The sequence below is a fragment of the Suricata suricatta genome, chromosome 1, assembly GCF_006229205.1.
Source record: "Suricata suricatta isolate VVHF042 chromosome 1, meerkat_22Aug2017_6uvM2_HiC, whole genome shotgun sequence".
Lineage (NCBI taxonomy): Eukaryota > Metazoa > Chordata > Mammalia > Carnivora > Herpestidae > Suricata > Suricata suricatta.
In genome coordinates, this window is record NC_043700.1 from 95566850 (window position 1) to 95593139 (window position 26290).

At 35.1% G+C, this 26290-nt stretch overlaps 1 protein-coding gene across 8 annotated transcripts in view; it reads right to left on the bottom strand.

Annotated features, from left to right (window-relative positions):
- Nucleotides 1-26290, bottom strand: part of SPATA5 (spermatogenesis associated 5) — a 325548-nt gene that overhangs the window by 234626 nt on the left and 64632 nt on the right. For all 8 annotated transcript variants that reach the window (XM_029941225.1, XM_029941230.1, XM_029941224.1 and 5 more), the window contains exons 11-12: nucleotides 19473-19682; nucleotides 571-624 (exon numbers count right to left, since the gene is read on the bottom strand). In XM_029941225.1, the coding sequence (XP_029797085.1) occupies nucleotides 571-624; nucleotides 19473-19682 (264 nt within the window). The remainder of the gene's footprint in view (nucleotides 1-570; nucleotides 625-19472; nucleotides 19683-26290) is intronic.

A 26290-nucleotide genomic window follows, 5' to 3' on the forward strand; every position in this document is an offset into this window, starting at 1 on the left:
GCTCATGTCGAGCTCTGCATGGACAGTGTGGAGCCTACCTGGGATTCATTCTCTCTCTCTCTCTCTGCCCCACCCCTTCTCTCTCTCTCTCTCTTAAAAAAAAATCAGGCACTAGTTTTAAATCTTAGAAGAGAGGGAATGCAATGTCTAAATCACTAGGCAAAGGTAAGACAATTAAAATGAGAGTAAAGTGAAATTTCTGTATAATAAGTTCATTTGATTTAAAGGACTACATAATTTAAAGGATTTAACTTTCATTCTGAGATCAAGCCTTCCTTTTAAGTATAATGTACTTTTTTTTAAGTGAAATTCTGGCAGTTGTTAAAATCTATTCTGGTAAAACTAAATGCTGGTAATATTACGATATTTAAAGATAAAAACAAAGTATTATAGATTATTAAAATTATATTTTAAATAATAAGATAATATTTGCCTGAAGAAAAAAAACACCACTAGAATTTGGATATGGAAATTTCAGAATCAGTAACCCAAAACAAAATGAAACCATACAGAAAGACAGAAGGGTGATTCCCCTATGCAGAGTTCCATCTTAAGGTATAATCATCTTACCTCTCTAACAGCTCTTTCAGATTCACCAACATATTTATTCATTAATTCAGGTCCCTGCATGAAAAGAAAATAACCATTCAGTGTCCTTTTAAAAACGCAACCACATGTATGTCCTTCAATGAAAGAGAAAACAAATACGTAAAAAAAAGAAAAAGAGGAAAAAATGAAAACTCTGCTCTTAATTGCTTCCTATAGCATATTTTCATTGGGTATTATTTATGCCTCAAATATTAAAGCCATGTTACATGCCAGACACTAGACATCAATACAAAGGAATAACTGTGACTAAACACAATAGTTTAACCTCTTCTTCATCTGTCTTTCATTCATTCATCAATGAATATTTTTTTTTACTATGTATCAGGCATGGTGCTAGGCACTAAAGATAGAACAGTCTAATTTGGAAGATCAACAAAGAGATACCATCCAAGTATTCCCAGGTCTGACCAGTGACTGATTCTCAGTAGGTCTATGTGTCATTTTAGATCCCAGTCCACTAAATCAATGGCACTCTGACAAGAAACAAAACCTCAGGGCTATTCTTCTTATGACTCCATGATAATTCCTGAGAATGGAATGGAAATCATGTAATCCATAATATTATCTTACAGTCCTTGATGTTTCCTATACAAATGCCACTCTCAAGCTCTCTGCTCTCGCTTGACTTGGCCATGTAGACACTGAATATGCAGGGCCACACATGCTCATATCAGTTGATTTAAATGAGCATATTGAGAGAAAGTTTCCACAGCTGAGAAACACATTTGGCATTATAGAACAAACTTTATACTAGCATGTGAAGAGAACAGTTGTGGTTCTCAGGACAATAAGGTTGTTTTGTTTTTAATATCCCATGACTTCTTGTGATGTGAGGACCATGTATCATGAGAACGTAGATAGTATGCAATAAAAAAAACGGTCAGGGGCGCCTGGGTGGCTCAGTTGGTTGAGCATCCGGCTTTGGCTCAGGTCATGATCTCGCGGTTCTTGGGTTCAAGCCCCACATCAGGCTCTGTGTTGACAGCTAGCTCAGAACCTGGAGCCTGCCTCAGATTCTGTGTCTCCCTCTCTCTCTCTGACCCTCCCCTGCTCACACTGTCTCTCTGTCTCAAAAATAAATAAAACATTAAAAAAAAAAAAAGAAGGCCCACTGCCTTTCATACAATATATGGTATTTTACATATTTAAGGAAAAAATGTTAACATTCAAAAATGTTCGAGGTCACTGGGGACCCTGGATGGCTCAGTTGGTTGAGTGTGTGACTCTTGATTTTGGCTCAGGTCATGGTCTCAGTGTCAGGAGACTGAACCCTGAGTTGGGCTCTGAGCTGAGCATGGAGCCTGTCTCTCTCTTAAAGAAGTTAAATGTCAAAAACAAAACAAATAAAAAAACACACCCATCTTTGAATTGGTGATATGCAATGTATCATTTGGAGACCATGATTTTTATAGGGATTCTCCTATATTGGCCAGTTAGTAAAAACTGATAGAATTTTATTACTTTTCACCCTTGGTTCCTTTTCTAAAATACCTGGACACAAGAAAGGAAAAGAAATTTTCTATCAGCTGGATGCAGTGCTAAGTGGTAGATCTCTGAAGGGAGATTCAAACAGAGGCTGAATGAAGAGACGCTTTAAAGGTGACAAGGATCATTGTCATTGTCACAGTGTGATCCTCTGACTGAGGGTAACAGTGTTGGGTGGTCCTAAGACCATTCTGCAGGAATTATCTTCTCTGGATGGAGGGGAGAGGGGTGGAAGGAACAGAGATGGACAAATGGAAATCAGCATAGGAGTGGCGGTGGCAGCCACTTAACATGGTGTATGAGAAATCAAGAGGGGTAAGGAGAACTTCTCCCACGGAAGGGTGGTTCAGCATGAGGTCAGAATGGAGTGAGGAGGCCCTTCCTGTAGAGTTTGAACAGGAGTACGGTATGGAGAGTTCCCATACAAGGGAGCAGAACTACATGGAGTTTTGAAGCAAAGGAGACTGAGGAAAGTGTCCAGAGGAGAAGACAGCCTAGTACAATCTTGAACAGTGGGATAAGACAGGTATCCTCAAGGAGGACTAGGGAGTGGCCAGGTATGTAGTAGGGAAGATGTCAAGGAAGAACATGGAGGGGTAGAGCAGGGTAAGAATTGAGGTGACAGGGTCACCTGGTACTCAGGGTCAGAAACCTGGTGGAGTAAGAAAAGTACACCTGGGGAAGAGCAGCCCAGCAGAGGTTACTGAAGTCAGTGGGGTGGGGGCCATGCTTGTTCCAAAAGAAAAGCAGCACAGGCAATAAAGGGGAATTATATTCGGAAGGACTGATCAAATAAATAAGGATGACAGGAGCCAGGCTTCTCACTATTAAGTAGTTATGAACATATAAGTAAAGAAAATAAGAATGAATTCCGGTGTATTGAACTGAAATTGGAATTATCGGTATAATTTCAAGATTTTCAATATCTTTACCTAAATAAGTATAGATAAAAGTGTGTGTGTGTGTGTGTGTGTGTGTGTGTGTGCACGCACGCACGCACGTGCCATGTGTGCTGTGTGTGTTCCTGAGCTCTGCTCCCTGTGATGATCTGAGAGCAGCCATACCCGGACAGTAACAAGCACACCTAGCACCCAGAGCCTGGCTTTTAAATTCTAAAAACTTGGTTTCCAAATTATCCACCAAAAGTCATCAGAGCCTCTTAAAGAAATGGCAGATTCCAAGGCTGGGACAAGCAAAGTTACAAAATGAGTCTGGAAATCTTACTGCAAGAAAGGGCTCAAAGAGACGTAAAACTGCCCAAAGCCCACAAGTGCCAGGCTAAAGGAGCCTACCGGCCAAAGCGATACAATGGAGACATCAATATACATGTCTGTAAATGAGTGGTCAGAAGTTCATGAGCCAATGAAGATGAAGCTTAATATAAATAAATGGAACAGACGTTAAGGAACAAGATGTTTATACAGTCTCAATGTAACTCTCCACAAAGTAATATCAACTTCCTGGGGATTCCAGTAATTTTAAAGTAGAGAAGCTTGGCAGACACCATCATAGTCAAAGTTAACAGTAGTACAAATGGGGCAATTTGAAATCAAGTATCATTTGATAGGATGTACTAAGAGGAACACAGCATTATTTCTATGAAAAATCTGAATCTAAGCATGAGTAATTTGAGAAAAACCCAAACTGAGAGATATTTTACACAACAACTGACCTGTAATGTTCAAAAATGTCAATGGCATGAAAGTAATAGAAGGACTGAGGAATTGAAGAAGACTTAAGAGATATGATAAAAAAATATAACACATGATTATGGATCATTCTGTCATAAAAAAGTACAGGGATAAGTGATAAAACTGAGATGGTAATAATAATGTTCTTTTCTAACGTAATGGTTTGCACTATCGTTATGTGATAGAATGTATTTTTAGGTAGAAATACACATTAAAGTAAGTATTCAGGGTGATGGAGCATACAGCATCAAATTAATCTCAAATGCTTTAAGGGAAAAAAAATTGTGACTACTCCTTTCTATAAAGTTCAGACAAATCAAAAACAAGAAGAAAAAAAACCCCAACTTGATCCACAAACAGAAATATTAGAGTGAGACAAGTTCAAAAAGATCTGATATAATAGGAATGATTAAAAAAGGGTAGACAGGGTCTTAAAAAAACAGGTATTATAAAGAGAATAACTGCAGCAGTGAAACAATCAGTAAACTCGAAGACAGAGCAACTATTCAAACTGAAGGACAGAAACAAAAAAGATTGAATAAAAAATGACTAAAGGAATCTGTGTAACCATATAAAGACTTAAGTATAATTGGAGATCAAGAAAAAAAGCCTAAGGAGACAGACAAAATATAAACAAATTTGATAAGATCAAGAAAACCACAGATCTCAAAGGTTCAACAAACTTCAAATATAATGGGGGGGGGAATCATACCAAGTACATCAAGATCAAGTTGTTAGAAACCAGCAATAAAGATACAATCTTAAGAGAAGTCAGAGAATATAAAGACACATTACATGTAAACAAAAGAATCACTACTAGCTTCTCATCCAAAACCAATACAAGCCAGGTGGTATCAGAGCAAAAGAACTGCAAAACACAACTGTGAAGCTAGAAGAGCATATCCTGTAAGACTGCAGGCAAACAAAAGACTGTATCAGATAAACAAAAGCTGAGGAAAATTATCACCAGTAAATCTCCACTACAAGAAATGTTCGAGGAGTTCTAAAATCAGAAGGGAATATGTATCAAAGAAATGAAGAATGTTGGAAATGATAAATATGTGGCTAAATATAAGATCTTCCTTTTCTCATTAGTTTCTTAAGAAGACAACTGACCATCTTGGGATGCCTGGATGGTTCAGTCGGTTAAATATCCAACTCTTGATTTCAGCTCAGGTAATCATCTCAAAGTTCATGAGATCGAGCCCCACATCAGGCTTTATGCTGGCAGCAAGGAGCCTGCTTGGGATTCTCTCTCTCTCTCCCTCTGCCCCTCCCCTGGTTGTGCACTCTCTCTTTAAATAAACATTTAAAGATAAAAGATAATTGACCATCTAAAGCAAAAGTAATAATATATTGTGGGGTTTACACACATTTAGAGATAAAATTTAGAACAAATATAGCACAAAGGAAAGTAAATTTTAAGAATCTTACAGTATATGTAAAGTAGTATAGTATTATTTGAAGGTAGACTATTAAGTTTGTATACTATTAACCTAGAGCAAGTATTTTTTTAAAAGTAAAACAAAGAAGTTTAAGAAAATAGGGGAGATATGAAAGGATAACAAAATACTCTCAACTAATCCAAAAGAAGAAAGGAGAAGGGACATTTGAACAAAAATTATGAGTGTAAAAAAGTCTTTCAAATTATAAATATGCCTGATGAAACAGGCATATTAATACTGTGTTTGTATACTTATCTCCATAATGGGTGCTTCAAAAATACTGAAATATGAGAGTATGGTAACAACTTAGTACATTAGAGCATGTGGGGGTCAGGGTGGATACTCAAGGATAAGAATAAGAATAGGAAGAGTATCCCAATGTCCAGCTGACAAAATCCAGCTGCCCCAAGGATATGGGTTCAGGTGAGTTATTCGATAGTATCAATACCGAAATCCTATCTTTCTACCTGGTTATTTTTTATTAATCCAGGATGATGCATTAGTAAATTTTATATAACATTAACAAAGTTAACTGAGTTTCCATAAAAAACAAAAAAACCTCTCCTCTACTTATGTCTGTTTTCCTCTTTTCTTTAAAAAAATCTTTTCAAAATTATTTCAGAGTAATAGATTATACATAATCTAAAAAAATCAGTATTTGACACTAATTAGGGACATATTTCTTAAAAGCATAAGTATCACATATTATAAAAATATCATCTAACACATACTTCTATATCTCAGACTTAAATCTCCCAACAACCAGGGAACACATCTGTAAGCAAACACGTTATTAAGAAAACTCACTTGGGACAGTGCTTTTGATGACTTAAGTTTTATAATTAGCATACCAATCATTTATACATTGGTACTTAAACTGTCTCCAAGCAATCATGTTTACACAATGAAATTGTTTCTAAGCTTATTTCCTCAAAAATAGTACTGAGAGACTTCATGACTCTAGTCTCAACACTGATGATTTAATTATCTTAATTTCCTAAATAATGTAGCTAAGAATAGATTTAACATCAATAAAGACAAAGAAATATTGGTTATGCTGAAGCAAAATGTCATCATGTTTTAAAAGACTTTGAAGAAATAGCAACAACTTAATACCAAATGATTTTATAAGCTTGTTTTTATATACAGGTTAGACTATGTGATAGGAACACAAAATTTACATTTATATCCATCAGTGAAGTAAATACACTTGAAGTCATTTTCTCAAGTGTTGTAGAATTAAGAAAGACAAAATATAAAGACCCAGACAATAAATATTTTAGGCTCTAGGATCACATACGACCTGTGTCACATGTTTTTTCTTTTTTCTTTTAACATCTCATTAAAAATATAAAATTTATACTTAACTAGAGGGCTAGATTAAAACAAGCTGCAGGCTGGATTTGGCCCAAAGGCTGTGTGACTTGCTGACCTCTGATCTAGGTTAATCTCACACAATTTGAGATAGTTCATTTCTGTTCACAAGATCAAAAATATCAATGACATGACTGCTGAGTAAAAAACTTAGACTTCACAATATTAGGGAAACTGACCAAAACACTAAGGGAAAAAAATGATACTTAAAGGAAAGCAGTTTCAAAATATCTAATGTTTAAGATGTTCATGCTCAATGACAATAACCTCTCGGTATATATACCCTAGAGAAATCCTTGTGCATATACCCAAGGAGATACATACAAAAATATTAAAGAAGTACTTTTTAGAGCCAAAAGAAAAAAAACCCTAAACCTGAAATTTATTAATATAAAAATGGGTGAAATACATAAATAGGTATAAAATAAAGTTATAAAATAAATAGTCATAGAGACAAAAAGCATGACATAGGGAATAGTCAGTATTGCAATAATGTATGGTAACAGATGGTAACTTACACTTATTATAATGAGCAGTAAGCAATGTATAGAACTGTTGAAACAATGTCCTGTACACTTACTTGAAATTAGTATAATATCACATGCCGATTTTGTTTTATTCTCACATTAGCTAACACACGGTGTAGTCTTAGCTTCAGTAGATTCCAGTGATTCATCACTCACATATAATACCCAGTGCTCATCCCAACAAGTGCCCTCCTCAATGCCCATCTCCCATTTTCCCCACTCCCATCAACCCTGTTTGTTCTCTGCATTTAAGAGTCTCTTATGATTTGCCTCCCTGTTTCTAATTTATTTTTCCTTCCCTCCCCCCATGATCATGTTAAGTTTCTCACATTCCACATGAGTGAAATCATGCAATGTCTTTCTCTGACTTATTTCATTTAGCATAACACCCTGTAGCTCCATCCAAAAGAACTTCAGTCTTTTTCATTGCCTAGTAGTACTCCATTGTGTGTATATGTACCACATCTTCTTAATCCATTCATCAGTTGATGAGCACTTGGGCTCTTTCCATAATTTGGCTGTTGTTGATAGCACTGCTATAAACATTGAGGTGCATGTGCCCCCTCGAATCAGCACCCCTGTATCTTTTCAATAAATTCCTAGTAGGGCAATTGCTGGGTTGTAGGGTAATTCTATTTTAAAATTTTTGAAGAAACTCTACACTGTTTTCCAGAGTGGCTGCACCAGTTTGCATTCTCACCAACAGTGCAAGAGAGTTCCCCTTTCTCCACATCCTCGCCAACATCTGTTGTTTCCTGAGTTAATTTTAGCCGCTCTGACTCATGTGAGATGGTATCTCAGTGGGGTTTTGATTTGTATTTCCCTGATGATGAGCGATGTTGAGCATCTTTTTCTGTGTCTGTAGGCCATCTGGATGTCTTTTTTAGAAAAGTGTCTATTTATGTCTTCTGCCCATTTCTTCACTGGATTGTTTTTCGAGTGTTGAGTTTAGTAAGTTCTTTATAGATTTTGGATACTAACCCTTTATCTTATATGTTATTTGCAACTATCTTCTTCCATTCCATAGGTTGCCTTTTAGTTTTGTTGACTGTTTCCTTTGCTGTGCAGAAGGCTTTACCTTGATGAGGTCTCAATTGTTTTTGTTTTTATTTCCCTTGCCTTAGGAGACATGTTAAGTAAGAAGCTGCTACAGCTAAAGTCAAAGAGGTTGCTGTCTGTTTTCTCCTGTAGGATTCTGATGGTTTTCTGTCTCGCATTTAGGTCTTTCATGCCTTTTGAATTTATTTTTGTGTTCAGTGTAAGAAAGAGGTCCAGTTTCATTCTTCTGCATGTTGTTGTCCAATTCTCTCAGCAACATTTGCTAGAGACCATCTTTCTTCCATTGGAAACTCTTTCCTGTTTTGTCGAAGATTAGTTGGCCCCATTGTACGCCAGTTTTTTTTCAATATAAAACATGGATAAATAGGGGCGCTTGGGGGGCTCAGTCAGTTAAGCAACCAGCTTCAGCTCAGGTCAAGATCTCATGGTTTGTGGGTTCAAACCCCATGTCGGGCTCTGTGCTGACAGCTGGCTCAGAGCCTAGAGCCTGCTTCAGATTCTGTGTCTCCCTCTCTCTCTGACTCTCCCCTGCTTGCACTGTCTGTCTCTGTCTCTCAAAAATACATAAAAAACATTAAAAAAACTAAAAACAAAATGGGTAAATAAACTGCAGTGTCCTCATAAACTGAGACTCTAAATGTATAAATAAATGGCTAGACTAAGACACTCTGGAAGCAGGGAGACCAGCAAGAAAGCTGCTGTTATACAGCCCAAATACACTGCCTTATATATTTATAACCAAGAGTAAGAAAGTTCTTAATGTTTTGCCAAATTTTTAAAGGTCTTGTAACAGGTGTAATATTCTCCATTGATCAGTTTTGCCTGGTTTCACCTCACGTGATCATTTTAGTCCTGCACTTCAGTGCAAAACAATGTCTGCCCATTCATAATATACAAAGTCAAATAAATAGAGCAAGTGCTATTCATTTACAATATAAATTACACCTTTACCCAAAGGAGACTGTAGACAAAGAGTTAAGAAAGTGAACAATAAAACAAGAAGCAAAGTCTACTCAAAAATACAAACTTTATTTATTTCTTGGCAGATTTTTATTTTTTAATTATATTTTGTTTTAATAATTTACTGTCAAATTAGCTAACATACAGTGTATACAGTGTATGTAATTTTGGCTTCAGGAGTAGATTCCCATGATTCATCATTTACATATAACAGCCAGTGCTCATCCCAACAAGTGACCTCCTTAATGCTCAGCTCTCATTTTCCTTGCCCCTCCTAATCCCCACCCCACCATCAACCCTCAGTTTATTCTCTGTATTTAAGAGTCTCTTATAGTTTGCCTCCCTCTCTGTTTTTATTTTTTATTATATATATATTATATTAATATATATTTATTATATATATTATATTTTTTATTTTATTTTTCCTTTCCTTCTCCTACGATCATCTGCTAATTTTCTCAAATTCTACATATGAATGAAACATGATACCTGTCTTTCTCTGACTGACTTATTTACTTATTTCACTTAACATAATGCCCTCCAGATCCATCTACATTGCTGAAAATGGCAAGATTTCATTCTTCTTCATTGCTAAGTAGTATTCCATTGTTTATAAATATCACATCTTCTTAATCTATTCATCATTTGATAGACATTTGGGATCTTTTCAGTATTTGGCTATTGTTGATAGCACTGCTATAAACTTTGGGGTACATAAGCCTTTATGAATCAGCTCCTGTATCCTTTAGATAATTAGGAAAGTGGGTCTTTTAGGGGAGGAGACTTAGAGCAGACAGAGTGAGGAAAGGGTGAGTACTTTTTATGCAGAATGTTACTTCATTTAGGGTAACTAATTAGGCAAGTGTGGCTTGATTATAATCAGAAAGGAAATTGCTGGTGTGAATGTTGTTTTTAATGTAATTATTATCATGTCTGTATTATTTTTATTGTTCTTATAGCAACTCTCCATAAAAGTCAAGAGCATGACATAAAATAGTAATCCAGTGAAGATGTGTCTTTAAATTCAGGAAATATATACAATGCATATATGCTGCTTTCTAATTATCTGGTTTAACTGAAGGAAAGCAGCCAGAGAATCTGGAAAAATGATTACTGTTCTCCCTAGATTATGGTTCTAAAAAAGATGACCTGAATATCAGGGTTGAAAAGTAAAAGACTATGACCTCTAAGAATACAATATCAATAACCTGCTACTGATAACGGAAAGATTAATGTTTTAAATATCTGAGGTTCAGGCAAACAGACTTGATATTATGTTGAATATGTGGACATATGGCATATGACCTCAACGATTAAGTAAAGGGGCATTCCTCAACTACATACAGGTAAGCTACAGGAAACTTATGAATAAGAAACAACGTTTATTTTTTTCTAAAAAACAAAAGAGATAAGGAAAAACAACAACAACCAGATTTGAAAATATAATCTAAGAATTTTGCACTATAAAGAAAACAGGAGTTGGAATAATTCACGTATTACTAACAAGTCATAGCAGTAATAAAAAGACTTCTGTAGGTCCCCTACAGAACATATGATTTTGCATAGAATAACACACTGATGAATCTTACCTAGATGACTGGCCTGTAAAATGCAACCCAGTAGCTGCACTCATATGTTACATGGGTCTAGAATTCTATAAAGTCAAGGTAATATCACAACCATGGAAGGACTATTTTGAGCTTAGAGTTCAAACTGCCAAAAAACACTATATAATCTTGGAAAAGATTAAATTCAGCTTCAAAGACATATACATTTTATTCTAACAGAAAACTTAAGGAATCATAAGCTATGATGCTATACTTCTTTTCCATTTGAAGCGAAATATATATCCATTTCTTAAAATCAGAATAAAGTAGCAACTACTGTTAACTAATTTCATTAATCTTGCTAAATGCTTGATACAGATTGTAATATAAGCATTGTGAGAACTACTCAGAATGTTGTTAGTGGAAAGGCTTTAAGAGTCATTTAGCGTAATTTACTTCACTTAAAACCTGAGGAAAACAAAAGCACAAAGAAGCTGAAGGAAATGTCAAAAGCCCTAGAAAAAGTTAAATGCAGAAATGATAATAAAAATGCAGGATTTTGGTTCCCAGTCTATTCTCTCTAAAAACTATAATGTCCTCTGTTTTCTCCAAACCCTTTTATTTATTTTTTATTGATTTATTTTTGAGAGAGAGTGAGAGCGAGTGAGAAGAGGAGGGCAGAGAGAGGAAGACACAGAATTGGAAGCACACTCCAGGCTCCAAGCTGTCAGCTCAAGAGCCAGAGAAGAAGAAGAAAGAGAAGAAACCACCCACCCCAGTTCCAAAGACACTACTAAATCCAAGCCAGCAGTGAGTCGCGACAAAGCCTCTGATGTTGGGGACAAGTAGCATCAGGAGGCCAGAAAGAGACTCCTGGCGGCCAAGCGGGAAGCTTCCACGGGGCAGAACACAGCCACAGAGAGTGCGGACAGCAGCGAGATTTACTTCCTTGAGGCCCAGACCCAACTCTGAGACCAGGAAGCAGGAAGCACACAATTTTAAGTGATTAAACACACACACACACATACACACATGTACCATGAACCATAAAATCATGACCTGAGCGGAAGTGAGACGCTCAATCAACTGAGCCACCCCAGTGCCCCTCTAAGCCCTTTTAAAACTAAAAGAATTTAAAAAAAAGGAAACATGCCCTTAAGATTGTACATGGTACCAGCAATTCAAATTCAAAGGTATTTGTGGAAGCAGAACAAGCGGCAAGTGCAAAGTGTAATTCTCAATAAATAGCTGCTAACATGGGTTATTTGGAAATAAGAATTTTACTGATATAATTATAAACAACAGAACATTTACATCAATACATAGAGGGTGAGGTATGTATAGCATGGTCTGAGTCCCACATGTGCTCATAAGTTTTTTTGTAACTCCTGAATAACGTAATACACAAGTCCATATATGGATAGGGTTGATGGGACTAGATAAGGTAATTTCCTTTCCAATTTTACTTGCCAAATAACTGTGGTATATTAATGACGCCACATTTCACCTGCCTAGACAATTTGCTTCACTCATAATCAAGAAAAACGACCAAAAATAAAAAAGTACCATAAATAAGCTTATTTTGGAGCCACGTTTTCATGTTTCCATGATTAAGATTTCAAGTGGTCAAGTTTACTAAACAAATATAACATAAATACCTGTGAAGATATTTGTCTAGCCATTAATCCATTGAAAACAAAATCTGACTTACCTTTTACTGTTTCATGATTTTATACCATAAGCCACAAACTCAAATATAATATTAATACCTCATGCTCTTGCAATTTTGCCCCCTTAATCAGTACTGGGTTTTTTCCAGTCTTCCCTAGGGCTTTTTAAATGTGTCTGACACCTGCCTGTTGCTTTTGGCTATTACAATTCAAACCAAGCTTTTATAAGTTCTAAAATGTCTAGGGAAGGCAAGTTTAACCTAAGTGTTAACTATGGTTAAATGTTATGGAATATGCTCATAAAAACCCAAACTCACATGAGATAGAATTACATATATGTAATATGAGTAAAGGATCTTGAAAATTAATAAAAAGTACAGCATCAGCACATAGAGAAGGCCATTTTGGGAAAGCACTTCAAAGGGTTTGAAAACAGGCGTCAAGTACTACGCAAGAAACGCCTTGGGCAAGTAAAAACCCTGAAAAGGAAGAGGGGCTACCAGACAAGGGAACAGAATTCAAGCTGTTCCTCTCAAAAAAGGACAACACAAACTCTTCCCACAATTTATTTATTCAGGAAACAAAAATAACACACTTCCGAATTTGCACAGCAGCACTATGCTGACTACAATTCATCCAGCTGTGAAGTGTGAGGGTACACACGCTCACAAAAACCCTTTGTATGACTGCTGACCCCTCTAGTCATTCTCCATCTCCTTAATAAATGCAGAATTGCAAAACTGAGTCTCACCTTCCATGCTGCTTTCATCTCTAAAAATGACCTTTCTCTTGAGCTACAAACCCATACTTACATTGGCCTTTTGGACATATGTGCCATACTGTTCTATCGGCACTTCCAACTCCCTGTGTCTAATTCCCAGTCTGGTGTCTGCTCTCCCACCTCTAATCTGCTTCTCTTCCTCATGTGCTAACTTGAATATTTCCATCTGCTAGTCACTGAAAGTAAAAAATTTAATCAGCTTTGACTTCTCTCTTTCTTTCTCACTTCTCACATGAAATTAATCACCAAGATTCTAAATATTACCCATTTCATTATATCACTTGTTGAGTCCAATATCTCTCTTACCGAATTATGAGTTGACAGACAGCAAGGAGCCCATCTACTGCATCTTTGTTTATCTTTGTACAGAAAGACAGAACACAGAACACACCGAAGTAGCTTAATAATCTAAATTACACAACTGTGTGTGTAAAACATTTACAAACAATTTTTTAAATGTTATAGACACGAAATTATAATATTTCAATATTTCATTCAAAAGAGAATTAAAAAAGGAAAAAATGACTAATTCCTCTCAGCTGGAATCCAATTTAATAAAAAATTAAACCAACCCAATAATAAAATTTTCTATTAAGTAAACTTCTTAGAAGTCTGAGTACATTTTTCTCTTTTTAAATCTAAGTCTTCTTAGATTCAAAATGCTAAAAGTTTTGTTATTAAAGTTCATATTATAATTGTAATTTTTTGCTTTTAGCCAAATGTTATACAATATCTTCATGTCAAGACAGCTTTTTTATATAGCAGTTTTATTGACTGATACAAGCCCAAAATTTATTAAGATGCAGTTTTAACATATGATGCTTCAACTTTAACATGTCAGCTTATATAGCATACAAATAACGCCAAATTTAAGTAAATCCAATCTAACTTCTGCATAATTTTGTTATATTGACAATAGCACATTATTCTATTTGTCCTAATACCTAACTAACACTAATTATTCCCTAGTAGCCATTCAAACAGTGATAAAAACTAAGTATATATCTTTATTTAGTAATGATGCAAATAACTGCCAATTTAAGCATATGGGACATATAAAGCAACACTATTTGGAAAAAAGTAGAGGGAATTATTAAAGTTAAAAAAAAAAACCCTAAAGGAAATTAAACAGAATCTCAAAAGGTATCAGACTCTAGATGAGCCCAAATAAACCTATAGAAGGAGAATAAAGAAGTTAGGGTCCACAAGGCATGAATATGGACATGGCTCCTGGTGAGACTCTAAATTAGAAGCTGTATCTAAGGTGAAAGGAAAAATAACCCAAACATTCAAAGAAAGTATTCTTTATAATGTTGGGGTCTGGGTCTGGGGCCAGAACCAACACACTCCTTTATAGACTTCAACTGAGAACTGCAGTGAAACAGGCAAATTCAGGGAATCCCCAAATCCAGATTCCCCAGCCAATTTCCTCTCGGGGCTTTATTTTCCCAGCAGCTTTCCATTATCACTATGAACAGGGGGCGATGAATAGGAAAGGTCTCCCCCAAAGCCCTTTTCCTAGGAACTGGCAATCTCCGCCATACTTTTTCTCCTTCCATACATTCCACTCTTTCTGTACAAGGTAGTACAGAACTATGAGCCAATCTTTTTAACTTCAGTTATATTCATTAAATGTCTGTAATAGGTCTGGATCTGTGATCTGACCATAAAACTCATTATTTAATTAACAGAACTTTCTGGTAAAGTTTAGGATTTACAGAAGAATTAAGATAGTACTGAGTTCCTAGATATACTACCCCTAATCCCCCACTGCATATTTAGCTTCTCCTATTATTAATACCATATATTAGTATAGTACCTTTGTTATAACCAATTAATAATAATATATCAATAATGATTCACTAAAGTCCATAGTTTATTCAGATTTCCTGAGTTTTTATCTAATGTCCTTTTTCTGCTCTAGGATCTAATCTAGAAAACCACCATTACATTATAGTTAGCTATCAAGTATCCTTGGCCTCCTCTCTGTGTGAGTTTCTTATACTTTCCTTATTTTTGATGGCCTTGACAGTTTTAGGAGTAGTGATCAGATATTTATAGATCTTTCACTTTGGTTTTGCCTGTTTTTCTCAGACATAGATTATGAGTGTTTGGGAGAAAGACCACAGAAATAAAGTGCCATTCTTACCACATCACACAAGGGCACATACTATCAACAAGACTAATCACTGAAGATGTTTACCCTGATCATCTGGCTGAGGTACGGTTTGTCAGGTCTCTCCACTATGAAGGAACTTTCCTCCTACTCCCTTTCTATACAGAAGCCTCTGACAGGAAGTCGTAACTATCTGCAGCCTGCACATAAGAAATTGAGTAGTTATGCCCCCCAAAACTTTTTCACTTACTTCTTAATATACTAATCCTCTCAATGAGCCGATACAGAAAACAAACAACTGAGACCAAGAGAACTTATTTCAAGCTACAGAACTAAAAAGTGCAAGGGTTAGGAATCAAATCAAAGCTAGCTGAGTCCTAACTTAGTGTTCTTTTTCATTGTAACACAATTTTAAGAGCACAAATTACATAGTAATATGTAAATTTCAAACTCCACATTATTCAACGACTAGTCTCTTTTCATATACTTCTATTTCAATGTGGGGCTCAAACTCACGATCCTAAAATTAAGAGTCACATGCTCTATCGATCTATTTTATTCATCAGGTTTCTGTTTCTCTGGTAGTAATTACTCTTTCATATTAATTTAACCACTTCTACTCCAAAGCTATGTTATTTTTCCTCAATTTTCTTTGTCCTGAAGGAACAAATGTTTCTGAATTATGTCCCAGAAACATCGTTACACTTTATGAACCTATCCTATAGATACTGCCTGAATTACCTTTGCCAATAACATGATGTAATTAATGAAAAAAACACTAAACACTAAATTTTTAAAAAAAGGAAAATGGAAGGTTATATAACACTCTGGCTCACAGTTTAGACTCTGCAGTCAGAAAATCCTGAGGTCGAATTCCAGTATCATCACTAAAACTCTGACCTTGGAAAAGTCATTTCACTTTCTTAAACATTATTACACTTATTTATAATTCTAGAAACTAATCTTACAGCATTCAGTATATAAAAGAGGTGTATCTATGCAGTCTTCCACACAGTCTCCGCAAAATGGAAACTCTATGATTTCTAAACTAGCCCACAGAATTTAAAAACAAAAGCTGAAAGATAAATTTGGAACTTACCAAACTGATTACTTTGTACCTCTGATAATAGAATAGTAGGGGATCAAGTTACATAAAGAATAGTTAAGTACTTTGAATTGTGCATCCTTTGAATAAAATACAGAGTTTCCTGAAAATGCGATGTATTTTGTACAATTACTCCCTGAGACAAATATCAGAAGAAAATTTATCCCAAAAAGTCAAGCCTACACTAAGCTCATTACATTCTTATACTCACCAAAAACAGCTAATAAAGGACTTGCTGAAAATTCCTGTCAGAGGCCTAACCACCCTTCTTCCAGAATCAGTAACAGTTCTTCATAAAGTAAAGCAGCCCAACTACACAAGGGTAATTAATCTATTACAGCACTCCAGACAAAACCAAAAGAGAAGCAGAGAGGAAATTTCAACTGGAAAATATTTTGATATAATTGACCCAGATGACAAACTAAACTTGAGCACATGTCAAGTGCTACAGTCTACACAAGAACACATACAGATGCCAAAGGATATTAAGAGTCCACAGAAGCCAAGGTGAAGTCTTAACTCTGAGTAGAGTTTACATCTTTTTTTTTTAACTTTTTTTTTTAATGTTTTATTTATTTTTGATACAGAGAGAGACAGAGCATGAGAGGGGGAGGGGCAGAGAGAGAAGGAGACACAGAATCTGAAGCAGGCTCCAGGCTCTGAGCTAGCTGTCAGCACAGAGCCCGACGCGGGGCTCGAACCCACGAACGCGATATCTGACCTGAGCCAAAGCCGGAGGCTTAACCGACTGAGCCACCCAGGTGCCCCTAGAGTTTACATCTTTAATCACTGTTTAGAAAAGATATACAGAAGAACCTAAGGGGTTCTTTCATAAACTCAGAGAAAGAAATGTTTAAAGTCTTTAAATGTTAAAGCTTAAATTTGGGATTAAAGCTAATTACAATTATTAAAAAAATGTTAGGGAGTTTCTCCTTCAATAAATGTAAGATACCTGTATTTTCCAATTGGCTAGAAAATTTGTCTATCTACATTTTTCTGATCATTTTCAAAATGTGTAAGACTTGTTATTTCAAATGCTTGAGTTTAATTTTAACACTTAAATTCCTTGAAAAGAAACATATATGTTGTCACCAAAAGTCAACTTTCCTCATAGAAGAGTGAAACTACTAAGATTAGAATATAAGTTACCAACTTCTTTGACTTCATTTCTGCATACATAAGCTGTATGATATAGCTACTTTAAACTCTTCTCACAAGCAATAATCAGACCAAGATGAAAAGACCAATGAAAATGTCAAGAAAAACAAATAATTTTTTCATGTGCCCAACTTTTTCTTTTGTAAAGTTTTAAACAAGTAAGAAAACTTAAAAATAGTAAGATGAACATTCATTGTTCATTAAATATATTCTCCACCCAGATTCAAAACTGAATAATATTGGCAAGTTATACTAAATTGTGTATTGAATAAAAGTCCATGGTAGGGGCGCCTGGTGGTTCAGTCAGTTGAGTGTCTGACTCTTGATTTTGGCTCAGCTCATGATCTCCACACTTGGCATGAAGCCTGCTTAAGATTTTCTCAATCCTTCTCACTCTGCCCCTCCCCTACTCATGCACATACTCTTTCTCAAAAAAAGTTATATAAAAATTAGTACGTAGGATATATAATATTCTCTAAGTATGAACTCAGTTGAATAAGAAAACTTCTTAACATTACTTATCTTTTGTGTTTGTGACCTAGAAGAAAAACGGACATGAGTTTAATGAAAAAACTCATATAAGTTAACATATTCATGGTTATTTTACATGATCAGTGTCCAAGATAAACCTTTCAAATAATCTTTATCACTTTCTCACTGTGGAACAGTTATCCTAGATCACATGATATGAGTTTGTAGGAAAATACATGAATTCCTCTTCTGAGATTCAAGTGTAAATAACTGTGAGTGAAGGCCTCATCAAATAAGTTTCAGATATCCAGAAAAAATTCAAAGATTATGAATATACAATTGTGGAATATACAACTAGGTAGACACAGAAAAATGGAGATGATAGTAAAACAAGTAAAAAATGCCAGTAAAATGGCTGTGTTCATTACCATGAGAGAGGACAGAAACCAAAGAGAAATCAAGAGGTCCTTGAAATTTCAAAATCACTCATTATTCTAACATTTAAACCTGCAAACTTTAAAACTGTCGTTATGATTCAGTATAACTGATCAGAGTGTAAATCTTTCCCTCCCCATATCTTCAGTATCCAGTATCTTCCACAAAAAAAGACAATCAAAAATATGCAAATACTAGTGATTGTACTGATATTGATTCTTAAAAAGCAAATAACCTAAACATATCTAAATGTTATTCCAAAAATACTTAAGTAAAAAACTGACTCTATTCTGAAATAAATTTTATGTTCTGAAACTGCCACGGAGTTCAATGTTCTAAGATAGGAAACATATTTTGTTATGAAAAAAATTCCCTGTACTAGCAAAACAGAGCCTTTTATCATGTGCTTCTTATGAAATTATTTTGATATTTAACAGACTAAAGTACATATTTTTGTGATAAAGTCCATTCTAGAAAAGGACTTAAGGTTTTATATATATTCCTAACTGGATATATGACATTATATAAAAGTTAATAAAAAAATTAATATCTGGTATCTGGCCCTAAAGTAAATGTAAAACTACATGTCAAGTAAGATTATCTATCCCAAGTAAGAGGGTAGAGCAATGAACATATAATGTATGTATGGATATATCAGAAATAAACATTGTACAGATACTCCCTGACTGGAAGAGCATTTTTTAAGGAATTTAGTTTTACCATATAAAGTATCTGAATTCTTTTAAAATTCTACATATGCAAATATTAAATTCACAGCCACATTTATAATTAAGTCCTGGTTATGCAAAAGAGATGAACACAATTAAAAAATGTAGAACCTAAACAAGACTGGTTTCTATTACACATAGATATAAGAGATACTGAGAATCACAGAATAATTCTATATTATATTACCATCAACTAAAAAACAATCTACTAATCAAGATGTCTTTTCATATTTTTCTAAGGACTAGAATCAGAAGATTGGTATTAGTGGGGCTGGAAAAGAAAGTAGTAATTTAAAAATTTAACACCTTACCTTTATAGCTAGGAAATTAAGGCCACTCTCATTGGCTAAAGCCTTTGCAATCATTGTTTTAGAGCATCCAGGTGGCCCATACAGAAGAACTCCTTTAGGTGGTTGAATGCCCATTCGAATGAAAGACTCTGGATGTTTCAAAGGCCATTCCACAGCCTGTTTCAATTTCAGTTTGATATTTTCCAGTCCTCCTATATCTGACCAGGAGACCTGCCAAAAAGAGCATTTTCTAAATGTAAGTTTTGTGAAGACAAAGGACCTAAATAAATAAATAAATAAATAAATAAATATCAATCAATAAAAAGTGCAAGGGGGGAATAGAACCACTTAAGACTCTAGAAACAAGACCCTTTAAAAATTCTATCAAGAGGTAAATTAGAGTACATAAAATGGAAGCTGTGTATTATAAAAATTCTAAAGAAAAATGTTTCTGCTTGTATAAATAATTGTTAAATGACTGAGCATACTGTTAAGTCTATTTTCTATTTAGATAGCTTTAAAAATTAAGTTCAGGGCACCTGAGTGGCTCATTTGATTAAGCATCTGACTCAGGTCAGGTCATGATCTCACGATTTGTGAGTCTGAGTCACTATTGTCAGCACAAAGTCCCTTCAGATCCTCTGTCCCCCTCTAGCTTTGCCCCTCCCCTGCTTACTCTGTTTCTCTCTGAATAAATAAAAACAAATAACAAAAACTCTGCTAGCTTCTAGAACCTATTTAAAATAATTTTTTTAATTAGGTTTCATATGTCTGAAAATGGTATGAATTAGGGATCCAAGGTCTCATCCTATATATCTTTTTAGCAAATTTATTTGCTTTATGTATTACTTCCAAAAATATTTCTGTAAGTCCTTATGGAACACACTGTTTTTTTCCTGTCTTTGATTTATTAATGAAGTATACTCGAAGTTTTGTTCCTTTTTCTCAACAAAGAAGGACCCCTCCAAAATAAGACAATTCTCTACATTTTATTTACTTAATAAATATCCAATAAGAACCACATATCAGATAATATACACAGGAAATAGGAGAATAAGATATGAATACAAAATTTAAAGAACTTAAAAACTGCTAGTAACGTGTACATAAATAATCAGAGTACAATGGAAATGTACAATGATGCTAAGCACAATAATAAAGACACAGAAAAAGCTTTTGGGAGTTCCCAGGAAGCAAAGGTTACTTCCAGCTGGAATGCAGATCCGCAAGCCAACTTCTGAAGCACAGATGGAATCTGGAAATGTGAAAACAGGGAAATGGTCAGGCAGAAGCCAAAAATTACAAGAGGCTCGGATGAAAGGATGAGGGAATAAGAGAAGAACGATTTGAGAGAGTAAAATAAAATACAAAAAGTAAGCTGAAACCAAATAGTGGGGAGCCCTGAAGACTAGATGATGGAGTTCAAAAACCTCTTTCTTCTAATAAGAAGTCTTTGAAGATTTTAATCTGGAAAGTGATATGGTCTAACCTGTGCTTCAGCAAGACTTCTCTAATAAGATTCATGTAGAGAGAGAGGAGAGAGAACACAGGGAGATCATTAAGGACCTATCATAAACATTCTTAACAAAAAAACAAAAAAACAATTTTAAACTAGGATATCCACATGCAGAGGATAAAGACATACCAGAGTGATACTGAAGGTCCACAGCCAATGGTGTTGAGGGTAGAGTAAGAAAAAGGGACAATTTAAACCTAAAGATTTCAAGATGGGTTAATAGAATACAAATGAAAAATAATTTTTTAGGAGGGAAAATGTATTTTTTATTTCTAGATATTATAAAGAATTGAAACAAAGGACAGGCTATTCAAGAGACAAAAAAGGAGCAGATGGAATGTAAGCATCCCAAATGAAGTTCTGGAGAGAGATTAGGACTGGAATTTTAGATTTCAGAGAGATCTACATACCAATAATAGAAACCATGTGATCAATTAAAATTGCCAATCATGAGGAGATGTGCATGAAAGGCAGATTGCTTGGCATCACCTGCATTTATGAGGCAAGAGGAAAAGAAACAAGAAAAAGTCAGAAAATGAAGCCAAAAAAGAGTTGTTTGTTAATATCAGGAAAAGGTTACTTTTTCTTTATGAACTTGCATGGATTTGGGAGGAACAGGACTTTGTTTTTGTTTTTGATTTTTGTCCACAGAACTAGGAGATTGCTATATTATGAACCATAATCCTCAGATCAGATTTAATTATTCCTTTCTAAATTTCTTTCTTGGGATTAATTTTAAAAAGTAAGACTACTGGATTAAAAGGAAAAAGTGCAGCATAGTTATCACACCCTGAAGGGTAGAAATAAGCATTATGGAAAAAGAGATTTAAGGAGGGTAGTCAACAACCATCAAAAACTAAATAGATCAGAAATCAGAGAGTATTAAAGAAGCAGTGGTAAGTAGATTTAGCAACAAGGTTACTAAATTAAGTGGTTTAATTAAATCAGTAGTTTTTGTTTTTATGTCTTTTATGTGGAATATAAGTAACACATATAAAATACAAACACATATGTATGCACATGTTGACAGTATATGTATGTTATATATAATGCATAAAATCTATATTTATAATAACTGCCAGAAATGTAAAAGAGAAGCAACTCCTTAATCTAATAAAAATTAAAATGACAGTGTATTATTGTTGTGATCCTATGTGATGCCCATTCAATTGTTACTGTGCATTTATTGTAACTATACAATGAGAAGAGCTCACTGTGAACATGTTCCATGAGGAGCAGATGTTTCCATGTCTTGGGGCATGTTTGAGTTTTATTTAATGTAGCATTACAACACAATACTGACTTAAGCTAATTTAAATAAGTATAGATAATACAGATAAAATTTCTTAAAAGTTAATATAGAACTTTATCTTCCTAATCAATGACTTTTTAAAATTTTTTTAAATGTTTTTTATTTTTGAGAGACAGAGAGAGGCAGCGTCAGCAGGGGAGGGTCAGAGAGAGAGGGAGATACAGATCGGAAGCAGGCTCCAGGCTCTGAGCTAGCTGTCAGCACAGAGCCCAACACGGTGCTCAAACCCACGAACTGTGAGATCATGACCTGAGCTGAAGTCGGATGCTTAACTGACTGAGCTACCCAGGTGCCTCTCAATGACATTTTTTTTTAATTCCATTTTATGCCCATAAATGCCTAGGGGGGAACATTTTTCTCAGATCTGTATGAAACAAAATAACCTAGCAATACAAAACTGATAAACCTTCAGTATGATAAAATTTGGTTTTCAATACATTTGTGTGTGTTTGGTTTTTAATCAGTCTTTTAAAGAGTCTTGAAAAGAGTTTTTTTTTAAAGAACTTAATATCAGATATTAAGTACCTCCATGAACCACACATGGAAATCACCAATATAAACACAAAGAAATCCATGTAGTAAAAGATAATCTCTTTCGTTAAGAACCAGAGATATTAGCAAACAGTGCCAGCTGGACCAGGAGTTGGAGAGGGCTTGTCCCTCAAGAGAAATTAAGGTGCTTTTTATCAGAAAACTGAGTGTTCCCTGGCATGTCAGAGGCCAAAACACTGATGCCATTGCATAGACCTAGTGGACAATACAGAGTAGTGGGTCCTTGCCCTGAGGCTGTAAGAAGAAGAAAAGTGAAACAACCCTGTCCTCACCTCCCTCCTGTGAGAGAGCTCTTGCATCATCAGCTCTCTTTTCTCTAATCCTGCCTTGATTGTATTCTTCACTATATTCTTTCCTCAGCCTACAAATACTCTGTCTCTTCCTATCCTTCAAAGCAACTTGGATATTGTTTCTACCTAATGTGCTATCACCTTCTTTTTCACCGCTAAACTTCCTGAAAGAGAATACTCCTCTACCCCTACGGCATTTATATTTCCCACTTTTTATTTAAGTATATTAACTTGCCAAGCAGTGGTAGAAAAGAAGGTTAAAGATAAAACGTTAAGACTGGTGGGAAAGCAGGAAGTTGAGGGAGTTATATCAGAAGGTCTGTAGCCTCTCAGGAAAACATCAGGCAAGGTCATCTACAGAAATATCAATCTAACCAATACTGACTAAATGCCTATTTCACAATATGTTGGTTGCTGGGGACAAAATAGTTCTGTCTATACAGAATTTCTGACCTGATGGAAAACTTCCTTCAAAGGGCATATTTTCATAATTAGGCAGTTACTATATAGCATGGTATATGCTATAGTCACAGACTTTAAATGCATGCTCAAAAAAAACTTTTAGAAATGATATATGAGTGGGATCTGATGAACACACAGGAGCTAGGCAGCTGAACCAATTGAAAATAACAGTAGGGGCCATGAGAGAAGAGAGACAAAAAAAAAAGCATCATACATTATGGAAACTAAAAGTAATTTAGTATGGCCAGAATTTAGAGAGCCAAGAAAGGAGCAGAAACAAAGGTTAGCAACACAGGAAGCCATCAGACCTTGAAGACTTACAAGGCATCCAGAAGTTGAGACCTTATCCTGAGAGAGACGGAAAACAAGTTAATCAGGAAAATGACACGATCAGATTTCTGGAGGAAAACTGTGGTCACAAGGTAGAGAGAAGGGGGATTAGAACTTGGAGGGTGAGGGTGAAGGAGGAACTTCTATAGTAATTCAGATAAGAGAAGGTGATTATCTACACTAAGGTAGTAGCAGTGGGGCTAACTAGAGGGAAGATTAAAGCTTTACTAACCATAGTGAATTATATTAAATAAGGCAAATCAAGGCATCTTGAAAACTAATTAGATGTGGAGAGGGATGGTAAAAAAGAAAATGGAATCAAGGGTAACATCCATGATTGAAACTTGAGCAACTAAATAACTGAAAGTTACACTGAAAGAGAAAAAGGAACATGTTTGGAAATTAAGGAATTACTTTCCAATTATTATACTGTGGCTGGAATTTATGAGTGAAATAAATTCAATTAACTAAGAGATGTCCTCTATGGGCTGAACCTGTTTTAGGAACTATAAGGACACAAAGATGAGTGAGAAAACGTCCTCAAAATTGTGTACTCTAGAAAGAGAAATAAGTATCCTAAAAGACAGAGTCTTTGTCTAAATACATAAAACAGCTGAGGGGTGCCTAGTGGCCCACTCAGTTAAGTATGTGACTCCTGATTTCGGTTACATAAAAACAAAAACAAAACCTCATCATTTGTGAGGCTGAGTTCCACATTGAGCTCTGTACTGACAGCACAGAGCCTGCTTGATATTCTCTCTCTCTCTCTCTCTCTCTCTCTCTCTCTCTCTCTCTCTTGGGATTCGTTCACTTTCTCTCTCTCTCTCTGCCTGTCCTCCACTCATGCTCTCTCGAAATAAATAAACTAAAAAAAAAAACCATAAAATAGCTGCCTTCACAGCAAGTAATTCAAAAACTACTGAAAAAAAAAAAACAAAATAGTTTTACAGTTCTCAAATATGTGAGATGGTGAGGACAGACGTTTGGAAATTGTACGTATCTGTAAGACATGTTAAGGTGTTAGAATGTGAAAATAATAGCAAATGGATGAAAAGAAAAGCAACATAACAAATGGATTTAAAACAGCACTACTGTGGTCAATCACACACAGACAACTAAATACAGCTAAGTCTAAAGCAGTTTCCTACTGTCCCTTACCAACTGGAGCAACTTGAGCTGGGAACAATGAGGTTGGCCACCTTTCCATGCCACTGTCAACCATTCATAAAATGACTAAGTGCCTACTCCATACTCAGTACTATACCAGGTGCTGATCTACAAAATCCCTGCTCTCAGGCTTAAACCATGTAACTAAGAGATTAAAAATAAATTACTCCAGGAGTGCCTGGCTCAGGCCACAATCTTAGGTTCCTGAGTTTGAGCTCCATGTTGGGCTCCATGCTGACAGTTTGGGATTGCTCTCTCCCCCTCTCTCTCTCTGCTCTTTCTTTTTTTTTTTTAACTGCATACATTTTTTTGATGTTATAGATCTTCCAGTTACTGTATGACTTTGGGCAATTTACCTGATCCCTCTAAACTTTCTCATCTAGAACATGGAGGATAATAATACCTAAGCTTTTAGTTTTACTGTGAGAATTAAACAGTATAGTTTATATTAATTGCACTTTGCCTGGGATACTTTAAGTAATTAAATAAATACTAGGTATTAGTTTATTTAAATGTCTAAAAGATGAGTACAATGAACAGTTATATTTTGAAGGACCAGTGACAAAAGATACAAGACAATTAGGTAATTACATTTGTAGTTTCATGAACAATATTTAATTACCATAACTTTTCTATTCTTTCATGTCTGATAATTACATTTCTTAAACTAAAGGTAAACAAGTTTTGCATTTTAATTTAGCACCAAAATGATGAATCTTTCTACAGCTATCAATTAAAACATGAATACAAATCAGCTCAGAGAGCTTACTATTGCACAGAACAATCTTAAAGTACAGAAAGTCATGGGAAAAGTTAGTCTGTCAGAGAAGAATAAATACCAGCGTGAAATCATAAAATCCTAAAACTAGAATAGGAATTCAAAGACTAGCTGGTTCACTATCCCACCTTCAGACAGTATTTCATCTTTCAACTCTTCTCATCTTTCAACAAATACTATTTTATGCTCTGTAAAAAAATAAAAAAATTCTATGACTCTTTTTAATAAGTTACACTATATCATAACTGCCAGAAAATTATTCCTACAATCTAACCTAAATCACTCCTGATAATAGCTTGGTCCTTTCTTTCTTATTCGGTCTTAATGAAAACAGTGAACAGCTGCTCACATATGGCTTTATAAATTTTTGAATTAATAATAAAGTTAGAAGCAAAGGAACAGCGTCAAACAAGTACAGACAGGGCAGTGAGA